Here is a 25,158-nt window from a genome sequence, read left to right as displayed (position 1 = left end):
GGCGAACTTAATATTTTCAAAAACTACTGTTACGTTAATCTTAACAAGTGTTGTTTTTGTTTGAAACAAGCCAACCGCAATGCAATTTAATATTCGTTTGCAGGCTTTTCCCAACGAAGGCTTGGCAAATGTGGTCCGCAACGTGTTCGATTTCGATTCATACCACCCGGAAGTGAAAGAAGTTGTAACGGAAGTAATGCATAAGCATGGGATCCCTGTGGGAGCTTCCCTGACAAACATCAACCTTTCCAAAGAGTAAGAATGTGATGATCCGAGCGTTAAAAGAAAACCTAAGGAATAGATTGAGAGTTGGATCCCCTTATGAGTGGTTTTCGAAAAAGTATCATAACGTATAGATTTAGCCAAGGCCAAATAAGAAATGTCTTTCTCAAGTAACTCAACTTTTACTGTAAGGGGAAAGCAAACTGAATTTCACCTTATAAACCAAAAACCGTTCAGCGGATAACTTTAAAAAATACGTTACCTAAATGAATTGAATACCTGAGCTCACGATACAGTCATGTAACACTGGTCAGCGGATACCTTTTTTGACTGTTGTCAATTGACCATAATATAGATGTCCAATACCAAATTAAAACAAAAAGATTATATGTCTTGGACTTCTAACTAGTTAGTGTGCCATTTCCCATCCGCTAACATGGAAAGGTGGACATGCGCACGGACTATTTTGTCAGAAAGTAAAATAGATGACCAAATTTTCCTACCAATGGTGCTCCGCTGCGCGTGCTTCGCGCGTGCGAAAGCTCCGCCAATATGGAAAGCTAAGTAGCCACTAGCAAATCGTAGATAATATGGACCTTAAAATCCGACAACGGCGACGCCAATGAAAACGTTGCTGAAAAATGGACTTCGCTTCCTTTGAAACTTTTTCGCCCTTTTACCAAGTCACCCAGTTACTTGAAAGTAGGGAAGTTAGGTTGGGACTGAAGAGAGGGGACCGTGTCCGAGTTCAGAGAGAGATAGTAAAGTTTATCGCCTTGCCGTTCCCGTTCTCAAGTCAACTCAAAATTTGGACATTTGTAATTTCACGTCGTTGTTGTCCAGGGACGGCAAAGAAATGAAGAAAAAAGAGTGATGCAGAGTGCTCATAAAATCTATAGCGTTTTAAACGTTCCCGTTGTTGTCGCTGTCGATTGATTAGGTTGAGTTAGCAACAAAACGGGAACTTCTGTTGACGACTGCGCGCGCAAATCAAACAACTGAATTGACCAATGGCAGAGCGGCAAATTGGGTACCGGAAGTCGAGTTTCGTCCTTTCCGGGCGCTTACCCGTCGTCAAATGACGTTTCCGTTCTGTTGCTAAATCAGCCAATTTAGTACACTTACCCAACAGGACGGGAGAGGAAAGAAGACGGCAAACCTTGTGTGACAAGCGTGGCAATAATTTTGTTTGAAACAACTTTTCGCCAAACTTCACTTTCCTTTAAACAGATCTTTTTGTAAAGAACCAGAAAACATTGGTGTTAAGTGAAGATCACGACAAAACACGCAAGTAATAGCCCTGTCACGTTTGTCATACACAAGTGTTTTGCCGTCTTCTTTCTGCAGTCCTTTTGCGTTAACTCACTATTGATTGTAGTTAACCGCCTTATCCCAAAACTACCTTAAAATTTTATTTACCAAAAAAATGTTTAATATTCCATATTTTCAATTCCCCTTTCCTTCATTTCCAATCCGGCTCAGGTTCGAACAACATTCATTTTCTTAGGACTAATGTTTTTAGGTATTCTAAGTTTTCATTCACTTTCAAACGTTCGCCTTTGGTCCGGGTTGTAGTGAATTTGTAACTGGGTAAGATTCAGAGGCAGAAAATGATAATCAAATTGGGGCTAGCTGACCTACTGTACAAAGGATAGTTTACCTAATTGTCAACTTCGTCATCTGTATAAAATTGTAATTGCATCGTTAAGGATTTTGAATAAAGAAAGAAAACTCTGTTGTCAATGCCTCTTTTGTGTCCTTTCTCGTTTGTTTACCCTGTATTCGTTTCTAAGGGCGCTATTTACCGACAGTAAGGATCAAAGGAGGCGTTAACCAACCAGAGTTTCTCTTTCTGTTCGATGTAAACCTCGGTTAAACAAGGATTTTTTTCATGTTGTGTTCAGGTTTCCTCTACCTCCTCCAACCCTGGTCTCTACCTGGCAAATCCCTGGGGACGAAGATGGCTTCAATGCTGGAATCAACTGCCCTGTTGAGGAAAGAAGACTTAAGATTAGGGTATGTTTGGATTGGTGTCGGAATTTTTGCCAGACACCGCATAGGCACGTTTGAAAAAAGTTTTCAAGAGAAGCTACTCTACGAAATACCGAAGATTTACTTGTGTGATTATTAGCTTCTCACGGATATATTAGCCCTTTGCAGAACTTGGTCACGGAATGAACGCTTGGATGGCTTGCCATCCAGCGAGCCGTTGCTAACTGGTATCCAAGCACGTGACCAAGTTCTGTAAAGGGGCCTACTGTTAACTGGTTTATATTCTTCTTGCATATCACACGTATCAGTGCCGGATCCAGACCTTGAGATAAGCGGGGGGCGGTCATCCAGACCCTGAGATAAGGGGGGAGGGGCGGTCTCCAAAAAATGTTTGTCGTCCCTTCGGGTCTCAGTCTGCTTCACAGCCGTTTTTAGTGTCGTCACGCAACGCTCCTCTTGTGGGAGGAGCGTTGCGTGACGACACTAAAAACGCTGTGTAGCAGACTAGGCCTCAGTTTGGTCTAAAAATAATTGGGGGGGCCCTCCCCTAGATTTGACACAAATCCTTGCCAATGTGACATTTAGGACACGGAATGTTTTCAATGTGCGATTGGAAACGCAACTGGAACGCAAGTCATGTGGCGAATGTGAAGCTTTTTAACACAGAATATTTGGAGTGGCCAATACAACAGTTTAAATTTTTTTTTAACGCAAATGGTTTCACAAATTTCGGATTAACTAGTCTAACTTCTCAAAGCTTCCTTAAAACTTTTGTCTCTTGTAGATCTTATTTAGTTTAAAAATGTGTACTTTCCCAAAACTAGGGAAAAAGTCGTTTTTGCAAGTATGTAATTTTCATTTGTTTTGATTACCCTTTGCTTCGCAGGGCCCAGTCACGGTTGCCATAACTTCCAGGGAAATTGAACGAGTCAATAGTCGTTCGTATGGTTTCTCAGAACAAGTGGGACACTGGGATCTACCGATGCACGAGGGAGGGGTGGTCATGGACGTCGCTGTTGGGCCTGGTAAGGAGTTTTAAGGGCACAGGGCACAGGGATATGTGGGAAGGGAGTCTTTTGTTGCCATCTAACAAAGTGCTATTCTTGAGATCTCGGGTATAAGTTTTAAACTAGACGTGTTGCAGACTTTTCTTCGAGAAATGACTATGCGTAATCTCGAGTAAACGGAAAATTAAGCTTGGGGTTACCGAGATATTTAAACCCTGTGTGATTGAAATATTGTCGATGACAGTAAATGAGGCTAGTAGGGAACTTAACCACCAGACGTTCTTGATTCACGAAAGGCATGACTGGCGGCGCAGAACTGGATCGGGGACGCGGTTTACGCGCCAGATGCAAATCATTGAGCAAACCAACGTGAAACCATCACGAACGCCGACAGAATAATTCATTTGAAAATGTCTTTCAAATATTTGCGTGAAGTTTTGTTTCTTTCTTTCGAAGAAAACATGATTTCAGACGAAGAATTTCACTTTTGTATGACGAATACTCCTCGAAGAACGCAGAATTTGAACCTCTGGTTTCAACCCGAGAACTCGCGTTTTGAAGTCCGTCACCGCCAGTCAAGAAGGTCTCGACATCCGCAGTGGCTGTCATGCTGCAAAAATACTTCCGGTTGGCGTCCGTGGTACCAAGAACGTCTGGTGCTTAAGTTCCCTAGTGGCAACAGACGACGTGTATGTTAACTCTTCCTCACTGTCATAGAAAATTTCTGAAAGCGCCGAACATTTATTTGGGCTATGCACAAAGATATTGCTGTTTTATTTCAGTTCTGTTCTGAAGCCATTAATCTGTACCTTGATCCTAAAACATAATACTCTAGCTGTATAATTATGAATAGGACATCAAAAAATATTCATCAGGGATCCGACTAACCATAATAATTTTTGGGTGATTATCGCAGGCATGGCCTTAAAACCATTTTTTCAAGTTTAAATCTATTTCCTTTCTTACCATCCGTAAATATAGTCTTAAAAAGCAAACGTGGACCATAATTTTTGACTTTCAGGTGATATTAAGCCACGTTTTAGGTTCTCAGTTAGTGTCCCGACATAGTTTCTTTAACCACATTATACTCGTTTTATCTCTCTAAGAAACACATTTTGTTTTGAATTTGTTTCTAGGTGGAAATAAGGGAGACTGGGTCCACATCCTGGCATTTAACCCAGTCTCACTCTACTCACAACAGACCAATCAGGATTCAGTGTTGTGTATGGACCTGTATAACCTGTTTCCAAGATCTTATTACGCTAAACCCTCCCTAAAAATGGCTGCTTTAGGCGGGGACCTTCAGGGCCAGGTGCTTATTCACGAGCAGGACTCTAATTCACTCTATCTCTTGCGCCCTTCAAACAAGGAACTTCGTTCTCTCAATTTTAAGTCCATTGTTGACAATACCAAAGAAAAACTAACGCGCCACTTTTCGATTGAAAAGGGCAAGTTTGTTATGAGTTCAGAGTTTGCGCACGAAAACAAGATTGTTGTTTACCAAGAGGACAGTAATAAAATGGATGTAGTGGATTTAGTAGACGGAACAACACAGCACATTACCATGCCATTTGTTATCGGAAAGTTTCACCCTTTCTCGCGTGACCTGTGGCTCGTTTGTGAGACTGGGACCGACCGGAAGTACCTTCTTACAAAACCATACCCAGAAGCCCCCGTGCCTTGCGTTCTTCATCCAGTTACAAGCAATAACTTGGGCGGACTAGAGAACGAAGACTGGAAATCGATATCGACTCGTAGCCTACCGCCTGGGGCTCTTTCTTCGGCAGTCGGAGAGGAGAAAGGATCAAAAAGTAATCGATTGCTGGTCGGATCCGAGGACTATGCTACGATAGCTGTGGCCGAACCTGACCGGCTCCTTGAGAAGTCGCCGGTTAGTTTTTACTCGTTTGAGAAAAAGAAGGAACAGGAAAACACTACTTCACAGTCAGGTGAGCATTACTATCAGAAACAACTCGAAAACGTCTGTGGGGTTGGGGTTGGGGGGGGGGGGGGGTGAGGAAGAGAAGAGGAGCGAGTAAGGGTACCATGTTTTCAGTCTTCGTGGCACTTAAAGTTGAAGCGTGTAGCCTCCTCCACTGCACACAATGTGTAGGAAATGTTTGCAGCGTGTAGCGAGTCTACTGAAACGTGCTGCGAGCAATATTGTAGGCAATGTTGCACCATGTTTTTAGTCCTCGTTGTACGTAATGTTGAAGCGTGTAGCCACCTCCACTGAGATATGCTGTTCTCAATGTTGCAGAGCAAGTTAAAAACCAGGTTTCCAGTCCTCATTGTACGTAATGTTGCAGAATGTTGCGACCTCCACCGAGACAGGCTGCACACAATATCGCAGGCAATGTTGAAACCATGTTTCCAGTCCTAGTCGTTGCACTTTATGTTCCAGCGTGTAACAACCTCCAGTTACAAAACGCTGTGCACAATATTGCTTTGCAGGCAATGTTGCACCATGTTTCCAGTCCTCTTTGTAGGTAATGTTGCAGAGTGTAGCCACCTCCACTAAAACATGTTGCGCACAACATTGCAGACAATATTGAAACCAGGTTTTCAGTCGTCGATGCACTTAAGGCTGCCGCATGAAGCAACCTCCACTGAAACAGGCTTCGCAGAATATTGCAGGCAATGTTGGGCCATGTTTCCAGTCCTCGTAGCTCGTTATGTTGCAGCGTGTAGCGAGTTCATTTAAACATTCTGTACGCAATATTGCATGCAATGTTACGCCTTCTTTTTGGGCCTTAACACCTCCAATTTGTATTGAATTGTAAAATTGTTTTTATAAAGGTGATATTCTTTTCCCCGTTGTTTGCCATTGCCGAATTCCATTTTATTTAACTTTTTTTTTTCACTTAACATTGTTGAATTATACTGAACGAGGCCTTGATTGAGCGTCGTTAAACAATTTGATTGAACATCTTAAGACGTTGTGATTAATATTGCTGACCACTGCTCAACATTGTGTTTGAGCTTCGTTCAACGTTGTGATTGAACGTCGTTTAACGTTTTTCAATGCTGCCTGTTGACTGAACTGTTTGATGACAACTTTATTGGGAATAAACCTTCTTTCTTCCTCACTTGACATCGTGGCAAAACAATTCAACACGTCATATGCGGAAAAACAAATGAACAATTCAGGTTTTTTTTTTTTCACTCTCAGAGCCGAAGGTGACACCACCCATTGACCAATTTATCTCTGAGGACACAGTCCCTCCCATTTGTCTGCCTGCCGCGGCTCAAGTTGTCCGTCTTGTCCCGGGCTCTAGCGTTCCAAAGAGCGATAATTCCATACGGAAAGACGAATTGGAAGATGACGATCCTCGATACGTCAGGCCTCAAAGCCCGCTGGGATACCTGGAGGTTGCCGATGTTGGAAGAAGGTAGGTTTTATACTTGATCTTCTATCCCTCGATATGTTAACTTTTCTTTTCCAAACAAGCAATTTAAAGCAATTTAGGCCCGTTTCAAACGTCGTGCTACTGCCGTGCCGAACTCGATTGATCGAATTAAATTCGACTTTATCACGGCAGTAGCTCGACTTGGTTTCAAACGTCGTGCTACCGCCGTGCCGAACTCAGTTCATGAATTATAAATACATTAGACTACACTTAAAAGTTTGCCAAATCGTTTCTTTATCTTTTTGTTTTGTTTTCGGCAACAGCCGTTCTGTTCGACCGAATTTAATTCGACGTCTGAAACCAAGTCGTGCTAGTGTCGTTCTGCAGTCGAGCCACAGTCGAGCCATCTTAGCACGTTAGTAGCACGACGTTTGAAACAGGCCTTAGCCAAATTCAGCCATACGGAAATGGCCACCAAATTAAGTGAAAATACATTTAGAGCCTGTTTACATGACGGTGGAGAACCCCAGGCAGGTGAGGTAACCTGCTTAGGTGGGGTAACCCGCCTGTCCATGTGATCTTTCATTCTAATTTGATCACGTTTGAGTGATATGTGGGGTGACCCGCCCAGGCGGGTTGCCTGGTCTGCCAGATGGGTTACCCTGTCATCCTGTGTCAGACTCGTGTTATGTAAAATTCGTGCCAACTGCCTTTGGCGGAGGTGTTCATCATTAAAAGTGACAACAGAAAGCCATAGAACTGTAAGGCTGCAGCCAGAGCAACAAGTGAGAGAACAAGAGCATTAACCGCCATAGCACGTCGTTTGCCAGCCATTTTTTTTGTTTAAGTGCATAGCGGCCGTTCAATAATCTTGAGAAAGCGCACCCCGGGATGGCGTTGTTGTTGCATGAAAACGGGTGGTTTTTTTTTCTTTTGTTACCCTACTTGAGCAGGTTACCTCGCCTACATGGGAATCCCCACCTCCATGTTAACAGGCCCTTAATGAATACAAAAGATACAGATATACAAGGTTGAAAAGTATTGAAAGAGATTGCAGTTTAGGCTTTCGGAAACTATTAAACACGTCTTTTTGTCAAAGGTTATCACTGCTCTGCGGTTAGCTTAAAGACATGTGCAATTGTCAAAGTTTAAATCTCTTATATCTCTTTAAAGGAAATCTCAAAACATTTTTATTTAATCAATTTTAATTAAATTTGTATATTTCATACATTTGTAAAGCGCGCTGAGATTATGTAGCTGCTCTCTAGAAGAACTTCACTATAATTAGTCTTATTATATCATTATCATTGCAGTTTGCAACTTAAAATAAAAACGCTCTGGAGGCATATATTAGTCATACAGCCGTGATTTTAGAATTAATGTCTTTACTTTTGTTAAGTTTCAAGTAAGAAATTAGGAAACCAGTCCCTTCTAGCAGACAAATAAACCAGAGATTTTTTTACGGTTCTTTTTATATTTTTGCAGATCTGTTCGTTACATTCCATTCCCAGGCCGTCACGACCTTCTGTTATACGCGCGTTTGGCGGGAAAACCAGTAGTCATGGCACCCACGACCTACGAAGGCGTTGTATCTGTGGACGCGACGGGCCGAGTAAGACAGTGGGAGACTGGTGTGTCGAATCTCGTACGTTCATTGGAGAAGTGGAAGGGACTAATTGGCGAAGACTATCATGGGCCCTTACAAGTATGTTCCTGGAGATTTTCAGTCGCCATTTTAAACCTGAGAGGGCTCGAAACAAAGCTTTTTAAATCTAAATGCAAAGAAAATTGTTTTTGTGTGGAGATGGAAAGATATTAGTACTTTTATATCAACAGGGTAGATATCTTCGGCCATGCTTATATTACTGGGGGCCTTTCTACATTAAAGTAATAGTAATATGACTAGCTAAACTGATTTAATGCTGAAGGCCGGATTTTTGCGGCCAATGACGTGTTTTCACACCAACATTTATACCTCACACTCTTTTCAACGAATTTTGTACGCGTCGGGGTGGGAAGCAAGTGTATGGCAGCGATGAGAGCCGTCTCAACTTACCTGACTATGACCCGGATTCGTATCCTGGAAGCAATGCCATATGTGGATTGACTTTGTTTTTTGTGGGCCAACAAATCACATTTACATTGTTTTTTCTTCTTTTTCCTGTCTCTAAGGTAAATTACTCCAGGGAAAGCGGGGAAGACGTCACCAGTCCAAAGCATGGCAAGGTAAGATATCTGTTATGTAAGACGAGGAAGACTACAAGAACGAGATTTTCTCAATACTAAGTGGTGCGCGCTCGTAAACCAGCGTCATTTTGGAGGGAAACGCAAAAGCCGTCGTCATTCTGCTGCGTGTTAGCGAAAATGCCGTAGTGACGAAAACAAGCTATCTATAGTGTCAGAAGATTTATCATTTTGTGACCGGGAGAGGGGTTAATCTCCTTCACTAAAAATAACCATGTAAACTTTTTTGGTGGTAATACGCGCCAGAAAACTTTGTCTCAAAGCTCTTCCGCATACTCGTTCTCGTCCTTGAATCTTAAGGTCGCTATTGTCTTTGCTAAATCCCCCTGTTATGTTTTAGGTGGACCCAAATAACGCCCCACACGTCGGAGGGAACACTTGGGCCGGGGGTACCGGGGGCCGAGATACCGCCGGGCTGGGAGGAAAAGGCGGACCGTATCGTCTGGACGCGGGGCATGATGTACATCAGTTATCGGATGAAGAAAAGGACGCGGTGCCTGATGACGTCAAACGAGCCGCTCGCGAAATGGGACGGCGTGCATTTAAGCAGAGGTTAGAAACTACTTATGGTTTAACACCACATTTTGTATTCCTTTAATACTTGTAAAATGTATTCAGCATATAGTGATGAGCTAGCTGGTATGCTTTTATACTGGTGTGCCTTTTATGAAGCATAGGAATAGTCAGGATCAAATGTTGCGGATAGGTGGAAAAACGTGATTGATACCCTTATCCTCCCCAACTTCCTGGGTCACGCTTTACCAACTGATTGGTACTGCATGAAACCCTTAACCATCGTTCCACAAGGAATTAAGACCATGCACCTGACACCCAACTCGATAGTGTGTTAAGATCAATTGCTTTGTAAAAGAACGTGTAAAAGTCTTTTGAACGTAAACGTGTGGACTTTTCTAACGCCGTCTCTGCAAGAGCATAAAATGCAGAAGTTTGTATGCGTTTAAAAAAATTACTGGTGTGATTAAGGGTGGAGTTCCGCTGTCGCGTAATTTTCACGTGCGTAAATATAAAATATGAAAGGTGGCGCTTGAACGCAAGAGTTGAAGCTTGCTTAACTGGTGAAGAGTAATTCCGCCCAATCTTTTGTTTGACGTTAATTATATCTGACGTTAGGTTGCGTGAAATCCAGATGAGCGAGTACGATGCTGAAATGTACGAGTCTTTCTCGTCACGTGTGCGGCGCCAGGTCCAGTCCCTACGCGTCATACTTGACAGTTTACAAGCGCGGGGAAAGGAACGAGTATGGCTTCGAAACCAGACCTCAGGAGAGCTAGATGATGGGAAGTTGATTGAGGGATTGACAGGAGAAAGAGCGATTTACAAGAAACGAGGAGAAGAGGATCCAGAGGTATCGTATTTTAGTCTTTTCGTCGACTAGGTTTAGGCTTAACTTGCTTCGTTGTTTTTTTTTGTGCTATGATAGATCATGTGATAGTCCCAAGGGGACAGTTTCTTTCAAAACAGGTCACATCTTGATCGCACGTGTCTTAGGGCCTGTTTACATGGAGTGGGGGACCCCGGTCTAGTGGGGTTGGTTTCTTTTGTTTTCACGCTCTGGGGGACACAAAACAAAAGAAACTTGCCCCACTAGACCGGGGTCCCCCACTCCATGTAAACAGGGTCTTAATTTCCAAGAAAAGAAGGATCAATTTCCTGAAAATGTCATGTGATTGGCGTATAAGGCGAATAATACCTATAGCATTAAAGTGTTGTATGCACGTTCTTTATGCTGTGGCGGATCCAGCGGAGGGGACCGGGGGGCCCGCCTTCCTTATTTTTAGACCAAACTGAGGCCCGAAGGGCCGAAAAAAAAAAGTGGGACCGCCCCCCACCCCTTAGGTCTGGATCCCGCCACTGTTATGGACTATGTTACACTGTTGTTATCTTTTAAAAATGCTAAAACGTGTCTTCGCGTCAATTGACTTCCAAAAAAGGTACTGTTTTGTTATTTCAGACTATAATTATTAGGTTTTGAAATTATTTTCTGTCGTCTGTTGCTCTGGGATGGTAAGGAAGGACACGTATTGAAATTTGTAAAACGTTGGGCTAACTTTTTCAAGTTCTAGTGCTATGGCTACAAAAATAGTTTAGTAAGGTTTAATCTCAAAATCATCGTAAATTAATGAATGACAATGTTGTTACAAGAATTCTAAAAACTAGGATCACAAGCAATTCGTATAAAAACAGGGACTGGGTTACAATAATGATGATAATATAGAATAACAAACAATTCCAAAACGATTTCTAACATATAAAGAAATAAAATTGTCATACATGCAACTATATGATCTATGCGGGCTAACGATTATTTAAAGGTAAGATTGTACTTGGAAAGAAACTACGAAGAAGTCTTTCAGTCCTGCATTTGGGCATCGTAATATAGTTGTCTGCATTTCTCGTATAATGGTGATGCACACAAACCCTCGTCTTAGGAAGATGTTTAGAGAGTGGCCCCCCTTTTGAGAATCACCAAAAAAAGAATTGTCGTGTTACTGCTCCCTGATAAAATTTGTTTGTCATCTTCTTCATTACTCTGCAGGAGCGTTTTTGTACGGGTAAAGGTGCTAAGTGATGAATTCAGCACAGAAATAAACAGCAATATACCCCCATAATATCCCCTTTAACTCCAGATTTGTTTTAAAGTGCAGGTTCTTTTACACTTACGGTCTCATGTTTGTTTTTCGTCCCCAAATATATAACAAATTGGGGCTGGTATCAAACAGTAGGAGAGTCAGTAATCTTTTATGTCTCATCATATGAATGACAATTTTCTATTTTCAAGTTTATGTTCGTTTTATTTTAGCTTGGAACTCCTCAGCGTCTCCCTAAGCGCCTGCGATTTGTGGTTGATGTCAGCGGCAGCATGTATCGGTTTAACAGCTTAGATGGCAGACTGGGGCGAATGATGGAGGCAGCTTGTCTTGTGATGGAAGCATTTCATCAGTTTGACAACAAAATTAAGGTGCCTGTGTTTTCCTTATATCAGCCATCAGTATTCTGTATGCCTTTTTCGATGTGTCAGCACTTTCGAAACGTTAATACATTTTAATTATCGTCCACGTCATCACCATCATCATCATCATCGTCATTGTCATCATTATCATTATTATCATCATCGTCAACATCATCATCATCTTCATGAAAATAATTAAAACACCACATTTCTTTACCTTTTTTGGTTTGCATGTTTTATTTATATGCAAATTTTCCTACCATATGTCATCTGTTGATTCTTTTACTAGTTACTTACTCTACGTTTAAATTTCTGTTTTTATTCAACGGTTAATTACTTCTGAAATTGTATGATGTTGGAACATAAGAAACGTCAAGTTAAACTTTTCTTTCCGCTTCAAAAATGTGTTTATATTTCCTTGTGTTTATCACCGCAGTTTGCTTTTTGTTTCTTTTTCCAATATTTCGCAAAAAAATAAAAAGCTGTTGGTGATACAGGAAGAGTATGTGGTTTTTCAGTCTTTCTCCTTTTCTCATTTGACGGTTATCGGTCCAACTGAAAACCCTCCAAATATTCACTTTTACTCGAGATTGTTTTTTTCTCTCAGTATGATATCGTTGGCCACTCGGGTGATTCTCCCGAAATTCCGTTTGTCTCCCATGATGCACCTCCAAAGAACAACAAGGAGCGCCTTGACATCATGAAACAGATGCACGCACATGCGCAGTACTGCTGGAGTGGCGATCATACGTTGGAAGCGACGGATTTAGCAATTTCCCGGATCACCGAGCAGGAAGCAGACGACTATTTTGTCGTTGTGCTCAGCGATGCAAATCTGGAACGGTATGGCATACCCGCAGAGGCTTTTGGGAAGGCACTGACGTCAGATGCACGAGTAAATGCCTTCGCCATTTTCATTGGCTCGCTTGGTAACCAGGCAGACAGGTAAGCATTGTTGAAAGGACTTCTAAAGAACCTTTAACAGTCGTTTTAACTATTAAGTGTTCGTTCACACATTCATTCAGTTAAATTCTCTCCTCTGTTTCAGGTTAGTAAAAAAGCTGCCTTCAGGGAGAGCGTTTGTCTGCATGGACACTAAACATCTTCCGCAAGTCCTACAACAGATCTTTACTGCGGCCATGCTCAATTCAAGATGACCATCTAAACTATTTATTGTCATAAGAAAGCGGATTACAAAGCCTGATGGCACTGAACCAAGTGGTCATAACACATGTATTGTATTACTGGAAGACCACTGAATAGAATGGCACTATCGACCAAAGCGAAAAATACCATAATATTCGAAAAATTCCTGTTTCGGTGGAGCTTCATGTAGACAAGTGATTTTTGCAAGGTCGTTTGTTCTGTACACGATTTGCACTTGCAGTGCCTCAGCTTCTCTTAAATTTCCATGCCCTGCAGGCGCAGTTCATACAAGGAACTACACATAATTCAAAAGTCAGGTTTTGCACGAAGCACCATCCAAACGGCAGCTTACCGAGTAGACCTTATTCAGGATACCCTCCATCTTTGTACGCGCTTTAGGGTTGATGGGAGAAATGCAATGTCACGTGATATTTCAGCGGGCAAACAAGGGATAAAAGATGCCAATACGAGTAAGTGCGGTCGAGTTTGTTGATTCTCTCAAAACAAGACGACTGTTTTAGTCATGCAAAATGTACAGTTCGAGTTTCGACAATTTTCCATCATTATTGCTTGCTGTGCGAACGTCTACAGCCGCTACTGCATTCAGTAGAGTAACACGTATCGCTTCAACACATAATTTGGTATTATCGTCCTTACAAGAAAAAGTTCTTCATTTTCTGTTGTCTAGAATAAACAAACTCGTCCGCGATTTCTTTTATCGGCAGATTTTAGTGCTTGTTTGCCCTGTGAGAAACAACGAGGCATCGCTTTTTTCCTGTCGTCTTTAAGAGCGTGCAAATATAGCGGGTAACTTGAATAAGGTACATTTATATATATCTTTTTTTTACCGGTTTGAGCAATTGTCGGCTTACAGCTGACGTCATGTTGGACGCTTTCTTATTGTTGGTTGACAAGAGCAAAAGTAGCCTGTTCCAGGCTCCAAAAAAGCGGCTTGAGAAAATTTTGCGCGAAAACCGCGTGGGGGTTGGGAAGAGACGAGGAAGGTGGAGCGTGTGAACATCATTGTTGTCAATGCCTCATTCCGGTTACCAGCTCCTGGTATACCCCGTGATTGGTCAATTTTCACAGTTTACGTCAACATTTACGTCAATAACTTGGCTTCGCGCGCTGAGTCAAACAAACGTGGCGAGCGTGTGAAAACCTATGGTCGTTCTGTCATGTCAGTGGTTGTATACCAAGAATAGTCAATTCCGTGATAATTGCGGATTTAATGAAGTTACTAAAACCTATGATATTTGGTTATAGTACAACAAATTCCTGTAAAATAGAATATTCTTACTTTTTAGCGTCTATCTTGTGATGTGTTTCTCTACCCGACACAATTTATCGTCCAACCTATTTGTTCTTGCCCTTATTTCATTTTCGGTGTAAAAACTACTCACGGTTGACCTAAAACAAAGTAGTCTACATTACAGAACTTAGGAAAACAAAAGGTGCAGTGCTGAAAACAAAGAAAACGTTCACAGGTTCAAGTGTCACACCGTGATAAACCCACCGCAATGACCCTAATACTACTAATAGTTGACACTACAGCTGCCCCCGCTCTGTCTATTGTCGGTCAATAGTATTCTTGCTCGTTGTGTAGCTCTTTGAAATATACCGATTCATAAGGAAGATTTCCACACATATTCCATACAATAGGTGAGGTAAATACAGGAAACGCAAGGTTCCATGCACAGTTTCAGTTCGATTTACTCAGCTTTGATCAAAACATTCTCAGTTTCGAGAACAGTTTATTCTAAACCATAAAACCACTAAACCACTTTTTACATTCAGTTCATTTTATTTGCCGGAAAGTAAGCCTTAGAAATTAAAAGGACGTTTGATCAATTCACGCTCGCGCATTCTAGTCTCATTTTAAACTTTATAGCGGAAGGACATCATTCTGCTAGTGATAAGTTAGCCGTTGTTCACTCGTCTTGCTTGTTTGGGGCTGAGTCTTATTCCGGTCAAAGAGAGAGAAAGAGTGTCTGGCAAGGTTTCCAATCTCGTGTCTTGCAAACTCTCCTAGTGTTTATATATACACAGTTATACGAACCTTATAACTTCGTCTGTGCTTAACGAGTGTCTTTTGGTCCATAACTTTCAAAACATTTGCTCCACAGAATGTCACTGACAACACGTTCACAATTAATGTCACAAAATCTACCTAAGTGGTCCCTTCGGGATTTTCTGTCTTTATGTCATCCTAACCATTTCGTACTTGCGGGCGCAAACAATAGAAACGTCATCATTACCTACCGATTTCCCGCGGCCCCTCTTCAAACAAATCGAGATTTTTTCTGGCATACTGACTGTATATTTCAACTGTAAGTACTTTCCTTAATATACGCGCCAGTTACTAGAGTGCCTCCTCTTAGCCTCACCGAGAATCCCGCTCCTCGGTCTTTCTTTGTTCCGAAACCAAACGGAAACGCTTGACAGGCTAGCCTCCTCGGGATTTCGCCTTCTGGGCGAAATCCCTGCGGGGGCAGTGACGACAAGTTCGTCGCGTCAAGGAGATGAGCGAGGAGAAACGTCTGCCGTTCGCAGGCTAGTCAAGTTGACAATCCAGGCGCTCGTTGGACTAGACAACTTTTTCGGCCCCTCGAGTTAGCGTGCGAGTAAGATCTCCCTTTGGAGGGGTCGCGAGAAGTCACGCGTGAGCGGCAGGCGAAAGGAGACGCGAGAGTGAGAGGCACGAAAAGAAGGTCTTCCGCCCCTCGCTCATTCGTTCTCTTGCCCCTCGGTCTCCGAAGATGTATATTGATAAACGAATAGTCAAACAGCTTGTGTGAGCCCCCATGACAAAGGGACTCGAGAGGTCTGGGTCGGTCGGGAGGGGTCGGGGTCGGGGTCGAGACATCCTCGCTCCTTCAGGGCGGAAAAACGTTCTGCGCAAGCTTCTGCGCATCCCTTATCGCAGGCTCAAGGCGGGCTTTTCTGTGTGTTGACTGTGTTTGTTTTTTGCTGGAGTTCTGAGTGAAATGCACGAGGTGCGAACGTTTGCTCCCTGTAAAGCATTTTTATTTGACACGTTTGCTTTTTTTTTTCGTCGCTTGAAAATTACTTTGGATTCAGAACAACCAATGTTAAAGGAAAAACGGATCATTCCGTCAGTCTGAGGTGGAATAAAAGGTTTTGAACATTTCTTAAGAGGCGAGTATTTTTCTGATTGTGCATCCGATTAATTTATGAGTTGATTTCGCCGGGTTGAATTAAAACCCGCTTGTATTCTGTTATTAGTAGTTACGGTTACTGTTTTTACATGCCCAGATTTATTACCTTTGCAGAACCAGCTTAATCTTTGTCTTCAGTCAAAGAAACATATTGCTGTTATAACGCATCAGAGTGAACAAACTTTTGCGCTTATTAAACTTTCTCGGAAATAGAAGGCCAGCAAGCTTACTCAAGATCACTTTTCTGTTGCTCAAGCAATAATAGTCAGAGTTTTTTTCATTTTTCATTACATAGTTTTGTTTTCCAGTGCACTGTGAAAGTTTCTGTTCTTTATAAAAATAACTTTCTGTACGCAAATTGTCCTTTTCACTCGCTGTGAAGTAGAGAACGACAACTACCGGCAGTGACTTCAAAACAATTGACTCTTTTCCCGTAAACAATTGCTGCAGCTTGATTTGACTGGGGCGAGCAAAACAAACCCTTATGTGCAATTTTCTGTGTTTTCTAACGATCGGCTGAGTTTAATTTGCTTAAACGAAGACCCTCGGATGGACCAGTTAAGCTTATTGAAAATAGGTAAATGGTGAATCATGGCTTGGCTGCCAAGTTGCAACTGATCTTTTGCTTTTAAGATCTTTTGATAGGTAGGTTGTTTTCGCACAGAAAATTCATCTCTTCATTGTCAGCAAGAAGTTTTTGAAATAATGTAACTTTAACTTTGTTTGAAGGAAATCCTTACGCGTAGGTTTTTGTCAGATGTTATGCGTGTTCAACTTGACACCACAAAGCAAAATTTATATATGTGCGCGAAACGAGCAAGTTTAAAAAACTATAGTTGCTTTTGGGAAACCGATTTTTGGGAAGATTTTACTAGATAAAGATTGACCTTTTTTCTGCCCACATATCAACGCAATAACTTCTACGTTGAGGATTTTGTTTATATTTTAGTGATCTGCGAAACTACGAGTGTCCGATCGAGCGAGGGTTTTAAAATATCAGCTCGAGTGCGAAAAAGTTCAGTGACCTCAAACACATTGTGGGCAAGCGTTAATTTTTTTGGGCAAATCACTGTCCAAAGATATGTTGTTTTTGTGTCCACAGTGGAGCTCCGGACCTTATATATCCAGGAACTTCCTTATATGAACACATTTTGTGAATGCATCTCGAAAAAAATCGGACCTACGCATGCACAGTCCAGTACAACGCAAGGAAATTAATGTCATTAAAGTCCGTTTTGCTATGAGGTATTCTTCGAAAAAATTAAGTAACGACAAGGTTATAACCACAGCTTGCAACTTTTGAAGACAAATTGCCTGTTCTTTCCAGATTATGAGTGGAAACATTTTGTTTTTCGGCAATAAAATATTTGAAATCCCGCCATTTTTTCAAACCCGGCCAGGGGATCTGGGCAAAAAAGTTTACGCATGCTCATTACGTTTTTCCGCCCTGAACCTCGCTCCTCGCTCCTAGGGTCTAGGGCCAAGTTGATCAAAGAATCTCTCTGCCTAGGAGGTCGAGATTGATCGCACAGTCTTTAATTTATCGGCACTTCTCAACCCAGGGAACGAAGGAAGATGCGTGTAAATCTCTGTCGATCATTACGGGCCGCTAGTGTAATGACCAGCAAGATAGCGGAAGGTTATCAACAAAATTCAAAATGGCAAAGAAACGGTGGAAAGCGATTTGTTGAGAACGAAGTCGTACCATATCTTGGCAACGATATCTTGGATTTAGGCTGTGGTACTGGCGAGCTGTCCGCATACCTTGCCGAACTTGTAGGGCCGAAAGGTAGAGTTTTAGCAGTCGACCCTGACAAAGAGCGCATTCGAGTGGCTCAAGAATCGCACAAAGAAGTAGAAAACCTCACATTTGCTCCTGGAAGCACCTTGAGCTTTCCAGGCCTGGGTTTGGAGACTTACAATGTTATCTTCTCAAATTTTGTTCTTCACTGGATAAAGAACATTGAGGATAAGAAAAAAGCCTTCCAAAACATGTTTAGGAGCTTGAAGCCGACGGGGAAAATTTTTATGCGATATAGTGGTCGGTTGCCTACTCACTTTGACGGTGTCTTTCGCGAGCTCAACCCAGAAAATATGGATCGTTTACTAAACCTGTTCGAACATGAAACAAGACCAGTCATTGAAAAATTGTGTGAGGCCAATGGATTCCGCGTTCTGAAAAGTTTTGACGAGAAGCACGATGATCTCGCGTTTGAAAATGGCGAAGCTCTGTGTTTATTTTTCTGGGCGACTACAAACGGTGTATTCGATCCACAGCTGGTTACTGAAGAACGACTTGAAAAGTTTTGCGCTCGGTTTTCAAGTGGAGAAACTGGCGGGATTAAGTTGCGTTCGGAAGAGACCGATTTATGCAGTGTTTTAGTGGCTGAGAAACCAGCAGAGTATAAATAGGACGGCGAAATGTTTGTGTGACAAACGTGACAGCGCTCGAACCTGCGAATTTTGTCCTGATCATGATTGTCACGCAAGGTTGCTGTCGTTCCCTCTGCTTAAAGGGGTTATGTCACGCTATTTGCTATCTCTTTAAAAAGCTAAAACTGCATCAATTGACTTCCAAAAATAACGGCCCAGCTTTGTTCTTTAAGACTATATTTAAGCACTGAAACTGTTTTCTGTTGTCCGTTGCAAAGGATGGCAAGGATGGACATGGACATGGATTGAGGCTTGAAAAAGTTGAGTTTTAATGCTATGCCTGAAAAAAATCACCAAAAAATAATTGTTTTTAGTGTGATGAAATTTGTTTGGTATCTTCTTCAGTGCTGGATCCAGGGGGGCCCCGGTCATCCAGACCCTTAGGAAAGGAGGGGGCAGTCTCCAAGAAAATTTTTTTGGGTCCTTTGGGCCTCAGTTTGGTCTAAAAATAAGGGAGGGCGGGCCCCCCGGGTCCCTCCCCAGGATCTGCCACTGTTCTTCAACTAACTACAGGAACATTTTTTGTACTGCACTATTTGATGAGCATTGACCCGAAGCTGGAGATAGGAATAAATCAAATATGAGCCTAATTAATTTTTTTCAGGCCCCAATCTAACCAGAAGAAGGGTCGTAAAGACTGCTAACAGCCCCTCAGGGTGATCGCAGCTAGCTTGCATGGTTGGGCATGGTGCCCGCATGCCACAAACAATGCAAATGCGTGATGAAGGGGGAAGGCAAGCCAAGCCTATTATTAAATGTGTATAGGAAAGCATAGTTACCATTATTTCTGTTTATATTATATTTTTGCCTTTAATTGTCTTTTTTGATAGAATTTTAGTTTGCGGCCCATTTATTGGGTGACCCTTTAGGGTAGCTCACATAATGGCCCACAGATGGCCTGTGGGATAGCCCATGGGCCCTGGCCCAGGTTTTGTTTCCACCCCACGTGGCATGCACGTTATATTTGGCTGATCAAAACAGAGTAAAATCAGTAAATTTTACAAGTCAAGACTTCACAGGAAGTATTTTTTAAAGAGTGAAATCTGTAAAATAAGATCGAAATGCGAAAAAAAAACTGTACACAACTTGCCCTACTTTGTTGTTTACAATCTTATTTACCATCCTTTTGCTTTCATTTTGGGCGGAGCCTGCCCTTATAGGCCATTATGGGGAGTAATCCATTCAGCCCGGAGGTTTAAGGTACTAGAGCCTCCATGGTTAAGTAGCTGGTTGTCAAACTTTCATTGATTAATTACACTTGGCATGTTCATCCGTGCTAGGGTTTGCTCGGTGACCACAGGAAGTGCAATTAAGTCAGTAGGAAGTGTTTTCTTAACTGCCATGGTCAAGCAATCTTTTCTAATGTAATATGATTTACACTGTAAGGGTAAAAGTAGCTTTCACTCTCATCTGATGAATATTTCAGAATATTTTAACTTTCCTGACTTTCGAATCAATCCAAATTTGTTATAATATATCACTTATTCACAAAACCCCCTTCAACATTCTCAAAAAGGCTAGAATTTTATAGATATTTTAAAAACGACCATACCACTTCTAATTACCTAGACTCCCATTGGAGGAACAGCTGAGAGAAGGACAATAGCCTGAATTTACGAATAAGCAACCACAAACTTGATGGAACTAGGTACCTACAGTCAAATAGAATCAGACTACTGATCAAACTGTACTGAAGGTAATAGACATTGCCCTTTTTGTAGGTCCGGCCAATCATATAGAAGTCAAAGTTCATTTTTGTTTCATTGTCCCAAATACACTATGTGAGGAATAATTTTTACAATAAAGTTTAGACTCTATTCAAAATATCACGCAGTAACCCGTAAACTATTTGCTCAGTGAACCGATTAACTTTTATTACTATATCAATATACCGTTCAAATAAATATACCGGAAAATTCCGAAAATAAGGCCCTCCATGTATAAGCCCCCCAAACCGGTAACGCAAAAAAACCTCCACTAAATCGCCCCTCCAAATATAAGCTCCCAGGGGGCTTATACTTGGAAAATTGCCCTCAAATACAAAGAAAAACAAAGCAAAAACGGTAAATTTACCTTCAACTATATATAAGGCTAGCCCAATCAATTTTGAAGCGCAAATTTCCCTCCGTACATAAGCCCCTCTAAAAATAAGCCCCTCAAAAAGGGCCTTTAAAAAATATAAGCCCCGGGGCTTACTTTCGGAATTTTACGGTATTTCAGCTTCCTTTGATTTTCGCGACAAATATATTTGACAGAGAAACTGAAATTTTAGTACTCCGGCTTGATTTCCTAAAATAGCTTTTACAATACTGTATACATGTATGGTCATGCATAGTTATTATTGCTGTTTTTGTTGTCTTCTTCTTGTTTTTGGACCATCTTTTTTGTAGCCTGAGTATCAGGCCTTCCTAAGGGGCTAGGGGAGGGGAGATTTTAGATGGGGGAGGGGGTAAAAGAGAAAGGAAGGCCTGACACAAAACCCATTCAGCAAATCGTGTGACACATCCAAAATCTGGATGTGGCAGTGATTGGATAACACACAATACCCCCTGACGTCACCAACCGCTGGTAAATACGAGCAGGGCGATGGGCAAGGAGAAACCATTGAAATTTTTCATAGATGGTTTGATTTCAAGTGTTACTTTAATGGACAGAGACTCAGAGAGAAATTCAAAAAAAGCTCTAGAGGGCGCTCTCAAGTTCTTTCCTGGAATAAAAATAAAACCCGAGCAAGAATTGTGAGAATTGTATTTTCAAAGCCTCGTAGTTAAAAGGAAAGATGTTCTCGGAGTATGGAAAAGCCTCTGCCGAAACTATGTCCGAGTATTGGTTTCACAAGACCGGGACAAAAAAGACGATATTGGTGCTTCAGATATCTAAGTTCTGATTTACAACATCCTGCCGTTAAAAGGGTATTGTTACTGTAAATAAAATTAGAGCGAGGTAGCTATGTATTGAGAATAGCCGACAGCACCAAGGCTTTAGCTTGACTTTGCTTGTGGCGGTTACAATAGCGTACGTGATTGGAATTCATTCGCTTCCTCTTCCAAAATTTTTTTCACTTTTGCAATGTCTTGAGTTCAAGCGGGCGTCATCGTATTTCGCCAACAGGAAGGTAAATCGTAGCAACACACGCACCGGAGCTCGGCCAGACCGTAAGGCGAGATTTATTTTAGGCGAGCTTTTTGACACGTGAAGCTAACAACCCAATGACCGGAAGTGATTTTGATTGGATGGTATTGAATCATGCTGTGTGGGGGTAGAAGGCTCCAGTAAAAGCATGTGTGTCAGGCGTTTCTCTCCTTCAGCTCTCTCCCTTTTTCGCTTCCATTTTCCCCTTTTTCCCACTGAGACGCCAGATACTCAGGCTATCTTTTCTGTAAACCTTCAGATTTTCATTTCCTGCAGACCTGAAATGAGAGGCACGCCCCCCTTGGAAATATTTTAACAGGTAGTGCTTCCCCCGGGACTAAAACAAACCATGAATTAGTCCTGCATTCATTCTTATTTTGTTTCTTGCCGTGAAGCTGATTCACTTGAATCGAAGGTTTCCAACGAGGGCGACAGAAACTTCGGAGGTTCTTATCGCCGCTTGTCGTTCATCTGTTCGTTCTCCTGTTCATGAGTGTTAACTCAATAACTTAAAGCTTAAAAGGTTTTCCTATATTACGAAGTATTCTTTAAGGAGCGATTTCAGTACACGGCCACTTTCATTAATGATAATAATGATGAACAAGATGGCAGAAGGTTATCAGCAAAATTCAAGATGGCAAAGAAACGGCGGAAAGCGATTTGTTCAAAACGAAGTCGCACCTTATCTTAGCAACGACATCTTGGATTTAGGCTGTGGTACTGGCGAGCTGTCTGCTTACCTTGCCGAACTTGTAGGGCCGAAAGGTAGAGTTTTAGCAGTCGACCCTGACAAAGAGCGCATTCGAGTGGCTCAAGAATCGCACAAAGAAATAGAAAACCTCACGTTTGCTGAAGGAAGCACCTCCAGCTTTCCCGGCTTGGGTTTGGAAACTTACAATGTTATCTTCTCAAATTTTGTTCTTCACTGGGTAAAGAACATAGAGGAAAAGGAAAAAGCCTTCGAAAACATGTTTAGAAGCTTGAAGCCGACGGGAAAAATTTTTGTGCGATATGGTGATCGGTTGCCCATTACCTTCGACCGCGTCTTTCGCGAGCTCAACCCAGAAAATATGGATCGTATATTGAACCTGTCTGAAATTGAATCAAGACAAGTCATCGAGAAATTGTGTGAGGCCATTGGATTCCGCGTTCTGAAAAGCTTTGACGAGAAGCACGATGATCTCGTGTTTGAAAATGGCGAAGGTCTGCGTTTGTTTTTCTGGGCGACTACAAACGGTGTATTTGATCCACAGTTGGTTACTGAAGAACGACTCGAAAAGTTTTGCGCTCGGTATTCAAGTGGAGAAAATGGCCGAATCAAGTTGCATTTTGAAGAGAACGATACGTGCAGTGTTTTAGTGGCTGAGAAACCAGCAGATTAGTAATGAGCTTGCAAAAAAAAGAAGCCGAAGAGGACGGCCGCGTGAAACCTGGTGTGACAAGCGTGACAATAATATTGGGATGTCTAGAATTAATTAGAAAACGAAAACCTAGAAATGCGCAGCTTTCTTCATATTCGCATTTACTCTCAACCGCTTAAAGTGCCCATCACCTAAAATTTTTTATTTTTTTATCTAAAGCTGCACCTTTCTAAAATAGCTTCTGCGAAAACATTTTGCGATTTGAACAAAGACGATTTTTTTTAGAATTTTTTAAAAACCTTTAGATTTGCTGCCATTTTGGCACACCATTTGTCTTAGTCTTCTCTCGGAGTATGACGTCATATGACGTACTTTTTAGGAACACGTGACTTTATCAACAGGAAAAGATTAAGAATTCTGGTAGGTTTTTCTGTTTCAGAAAAACTCTCTTCTTGCGAAGACATTGAGATTCAATCCTTACTTGTAACTGATCTTTTTTGTCTAGGTGAAGGCAAGGTAATGCGAGCTCCTTAATTTACGTCACATGACGTCATATGTGAACCTGCTAGTTTGCATGATCAGCGGCGCGGGTGTACCGCAAAAATGTTGACTTCAAAAACTGGTAAAAAAAAATCTTGTTTTGTTCAAGTCGAAATTTTTTTCACAGAAGTTATTTTGATAAGGTATAGTTTCAGATAAGAAAATAAAAAAATTTAGGTCACGGTGATGGGCACTTTAATCCCGAACGACACATTAATTCAGGGCGTGAATGGAAATATATGAAATGACGCATAGTTTGAATTGAGGTAAAGATGTGAACGTAAAAATGATCCTCGCAGTTGAATAAACAACCCAGGCGGTCGACAAAGAACATTAAAAATGCAGGCCTGACCGAAAAACCTGGGCCGTTGATAAAATCTGGATCAGACAGGATCCTTTCAAACCCTGAACACTATCCATTACGGGGAGTAACCCATCCACCCCCGAGGTTTAAGGTAGAGCCTCCGTGGTTAAGTAGCTGGTTGTCAAACTTTCATTGATTAATTACACTTGGCATGTTTAACCGTGCAGGTTTGCTTTCACCCATTTAAGATTTTGATAACCAACAGGAAGTGCATTTAAGTAACTAGGAAATGCGTTCGTAACCGCCATGGTCAAGCAATCTTTTTTAATGTAGTATGATTTACACTGCAAGGGTAAAAGTAGCTTTCACTCTCATCTGCTGAAGATTTCAAAGTATTCTAACTTTCCTGACTTTAAAATCAATCCAAATTTGTTATAACATATCACTTATTCGCAAAACCCCCTTCAAAATTCTCAAAAAGGCAAGAATTTTATAGATATTTCAAAAACGACTAAACCCTTCTAATTGCCTAGATTCCTACCAAGAGGAACAGCTAGCTGAGAGAGGGGCAATAAACTGCAATTACGAATAAGCAACCACAAACTTGATTGAACTAGGTACATACAGTCAAATAGAATCAAACTACTGATCAAACTGTACTTAAGGTAATAGACATTGCCCTTTTTGTAGGTCCGGCCAATCAAATAGAAGTCAATGTTCATTTTTGTTTCATTGTCCTAAATACTCTATGTGAGGAATAATTTTGACAATAAAGTTTAGACTCTATTCAAAATATCACGCAGTAACCCGTAAACGATTTGATCAATAAACCGATTAACTCCTCTGATTACTATATCAATATACCGATCAGTAAATATATTTCAGCCTGCTTTGACTTTCGCGACAAATGTATTTCACGGGGTAACTTAATTGCACTGTGATGAAATTTTAGTGCTCCGGCTTGATTTCCTTAAAATATCAAAATAGCTTTTACAATACTGTGAACATGCATGATCTTGCAAAGTTATTATTGTTTTTTTTTTTATATGGTCCTCTTCTGGTTTTTGTACCATTTGTTTTGAAAACCGTCAGATTTTCATTTCCTGCAGACCTGGAATGAGAGGCACGTCCCCCTTGGAAATATTTTAACAGGTAGTGCTTCCCCCGGGACTAAAACAAACCATGAATCAGTCATGCATTCATTCTTAGATTTGTTTCTTGCCGTGAAGCTGATTCACTTGAATCGAACGTTTCCAACGAGGGCGACAAAAACCTCG

At 41.5% G+C, this 25,158-nt stretch overlaps 3 protein-coding genes across 3 annotated transcripts in view; all 3 read left to right on the top strand.

The window, feature by feature from the left end:
- The window catches only part of LOC140950114 (von Willebrand factor A domain-containing protein 8-like), a 36,569-nt gene extending 22,326 nt beyond the window's left edge, over nt 1-14,243 (top strand). Inside the window, exons 28-39 of the mRNA XM_073399290.1 lie at nt 104-255; nt 2,127-2,238; nt 3,101-3,239; nt 4,358-5,170; nt 6,394-6,613; nt 8,057-8,276; nt 8,744-8,797; nt 9,156-9,367; nt 9,947-10,181; nt 11,637-11,795; nt 12,394-12,731; nt 12,835-14,243. Of these exons, the coding sequence (XP_073255391.1) occupies nt 104-255; nt 2,127-2,238; nt 3,101-3,239; nt 4,358-5,170; nt 6,394-6,613; nt 8,057-8,276; nt 8,744-8,797; nt 9,156-9,367; nt 9,947-10,181; nt 11,637-11,795; nt 12,394-12,731; nt 12,835-12,943 (2,763 nt within the window). The 3' untranslated portion in view covers nt 12,944-14,243. The remainder of the gene's footprint in view (nt 1-103; nt 256-2,126; nt 2,239-3,100; nt 3,240-4,357; nt 5,171-6,393; nt 6,614-8,056; nt 8,277-8,743; nt 8,798-9,155; nt 9,368-9,946; nt 10,182-11,636; nt 11,796-12,393; nt 12,732-12,834) is intronic.
- Nucleotides 14,244-17,728: 3,485 nt separating this feature from the next.
- Nucleotides 17,729-18,523, top strand: LOC140949713 (ubiquinone/menaquinone biosynthesis C-methyltransferase UbiE-like). The gene has a single exon (XM_073398851.1). It carries the CDS (start codon nt 17,729-17,731, stop codon nt 18,521-18,523), a length of 795 nt encoding a protein of 264 aa, XP_073254952.1.
- A 3,552-nt stretch (nt 18,524-22,075) lies between these two features.
- On the top strand, nt 22,076-23,262 carry LOC140950855 (uncharacterized). The gene has a single exon (XM_073400075.1). The coding sequence runs from the start codon at nt 22,261-22,263 to the stop codon at nt 23,056-23,058; it is 798 nt and encodes a 265-aa protein (XP_073256176.1). The 5' UTR covers nt 22,076-22,260; the 3' UTR covers nt 23,059-23,262.
- Nucleotides 23,263-25,158: the final 1,896 nt, after the last annotated feature.

The sequence above is a fragment of the Porites lutea genome, chromosome 10 (assembly GCF_958299795.1).
Source record: "Porites lutea chromosome 10, jaPorLute2.1, whole genome shotgun sequence".
In the NCBI taxonomy this organism is placed as follows: domain Eukaryota; kingdom Metazoa; phylum Cnidaria; class Anthozoa; order Scleractinia; family Poritidae; genus Porites; species Porites lutea.
This window is presented reverse-complemented; position numbering and strand designations above follow the sequence as displayed.

Excerpts from the sequence above, each read along its gene's own strand:
- LOC140950855 (XM_073400075.1), top strand. The coding sequence starts at position 22,261 with ATGATAATAATGATGAACAAGATGGCAGAAGGTTATCAGCAAAATTCA.
- LOC140949713 (XM_073398851.1), top strand. The coding sequence starts at position 17,729 with ATGACCAGCAAGATAGCGGAAGGTTATCAACAAAATTCAAAATGGCAA.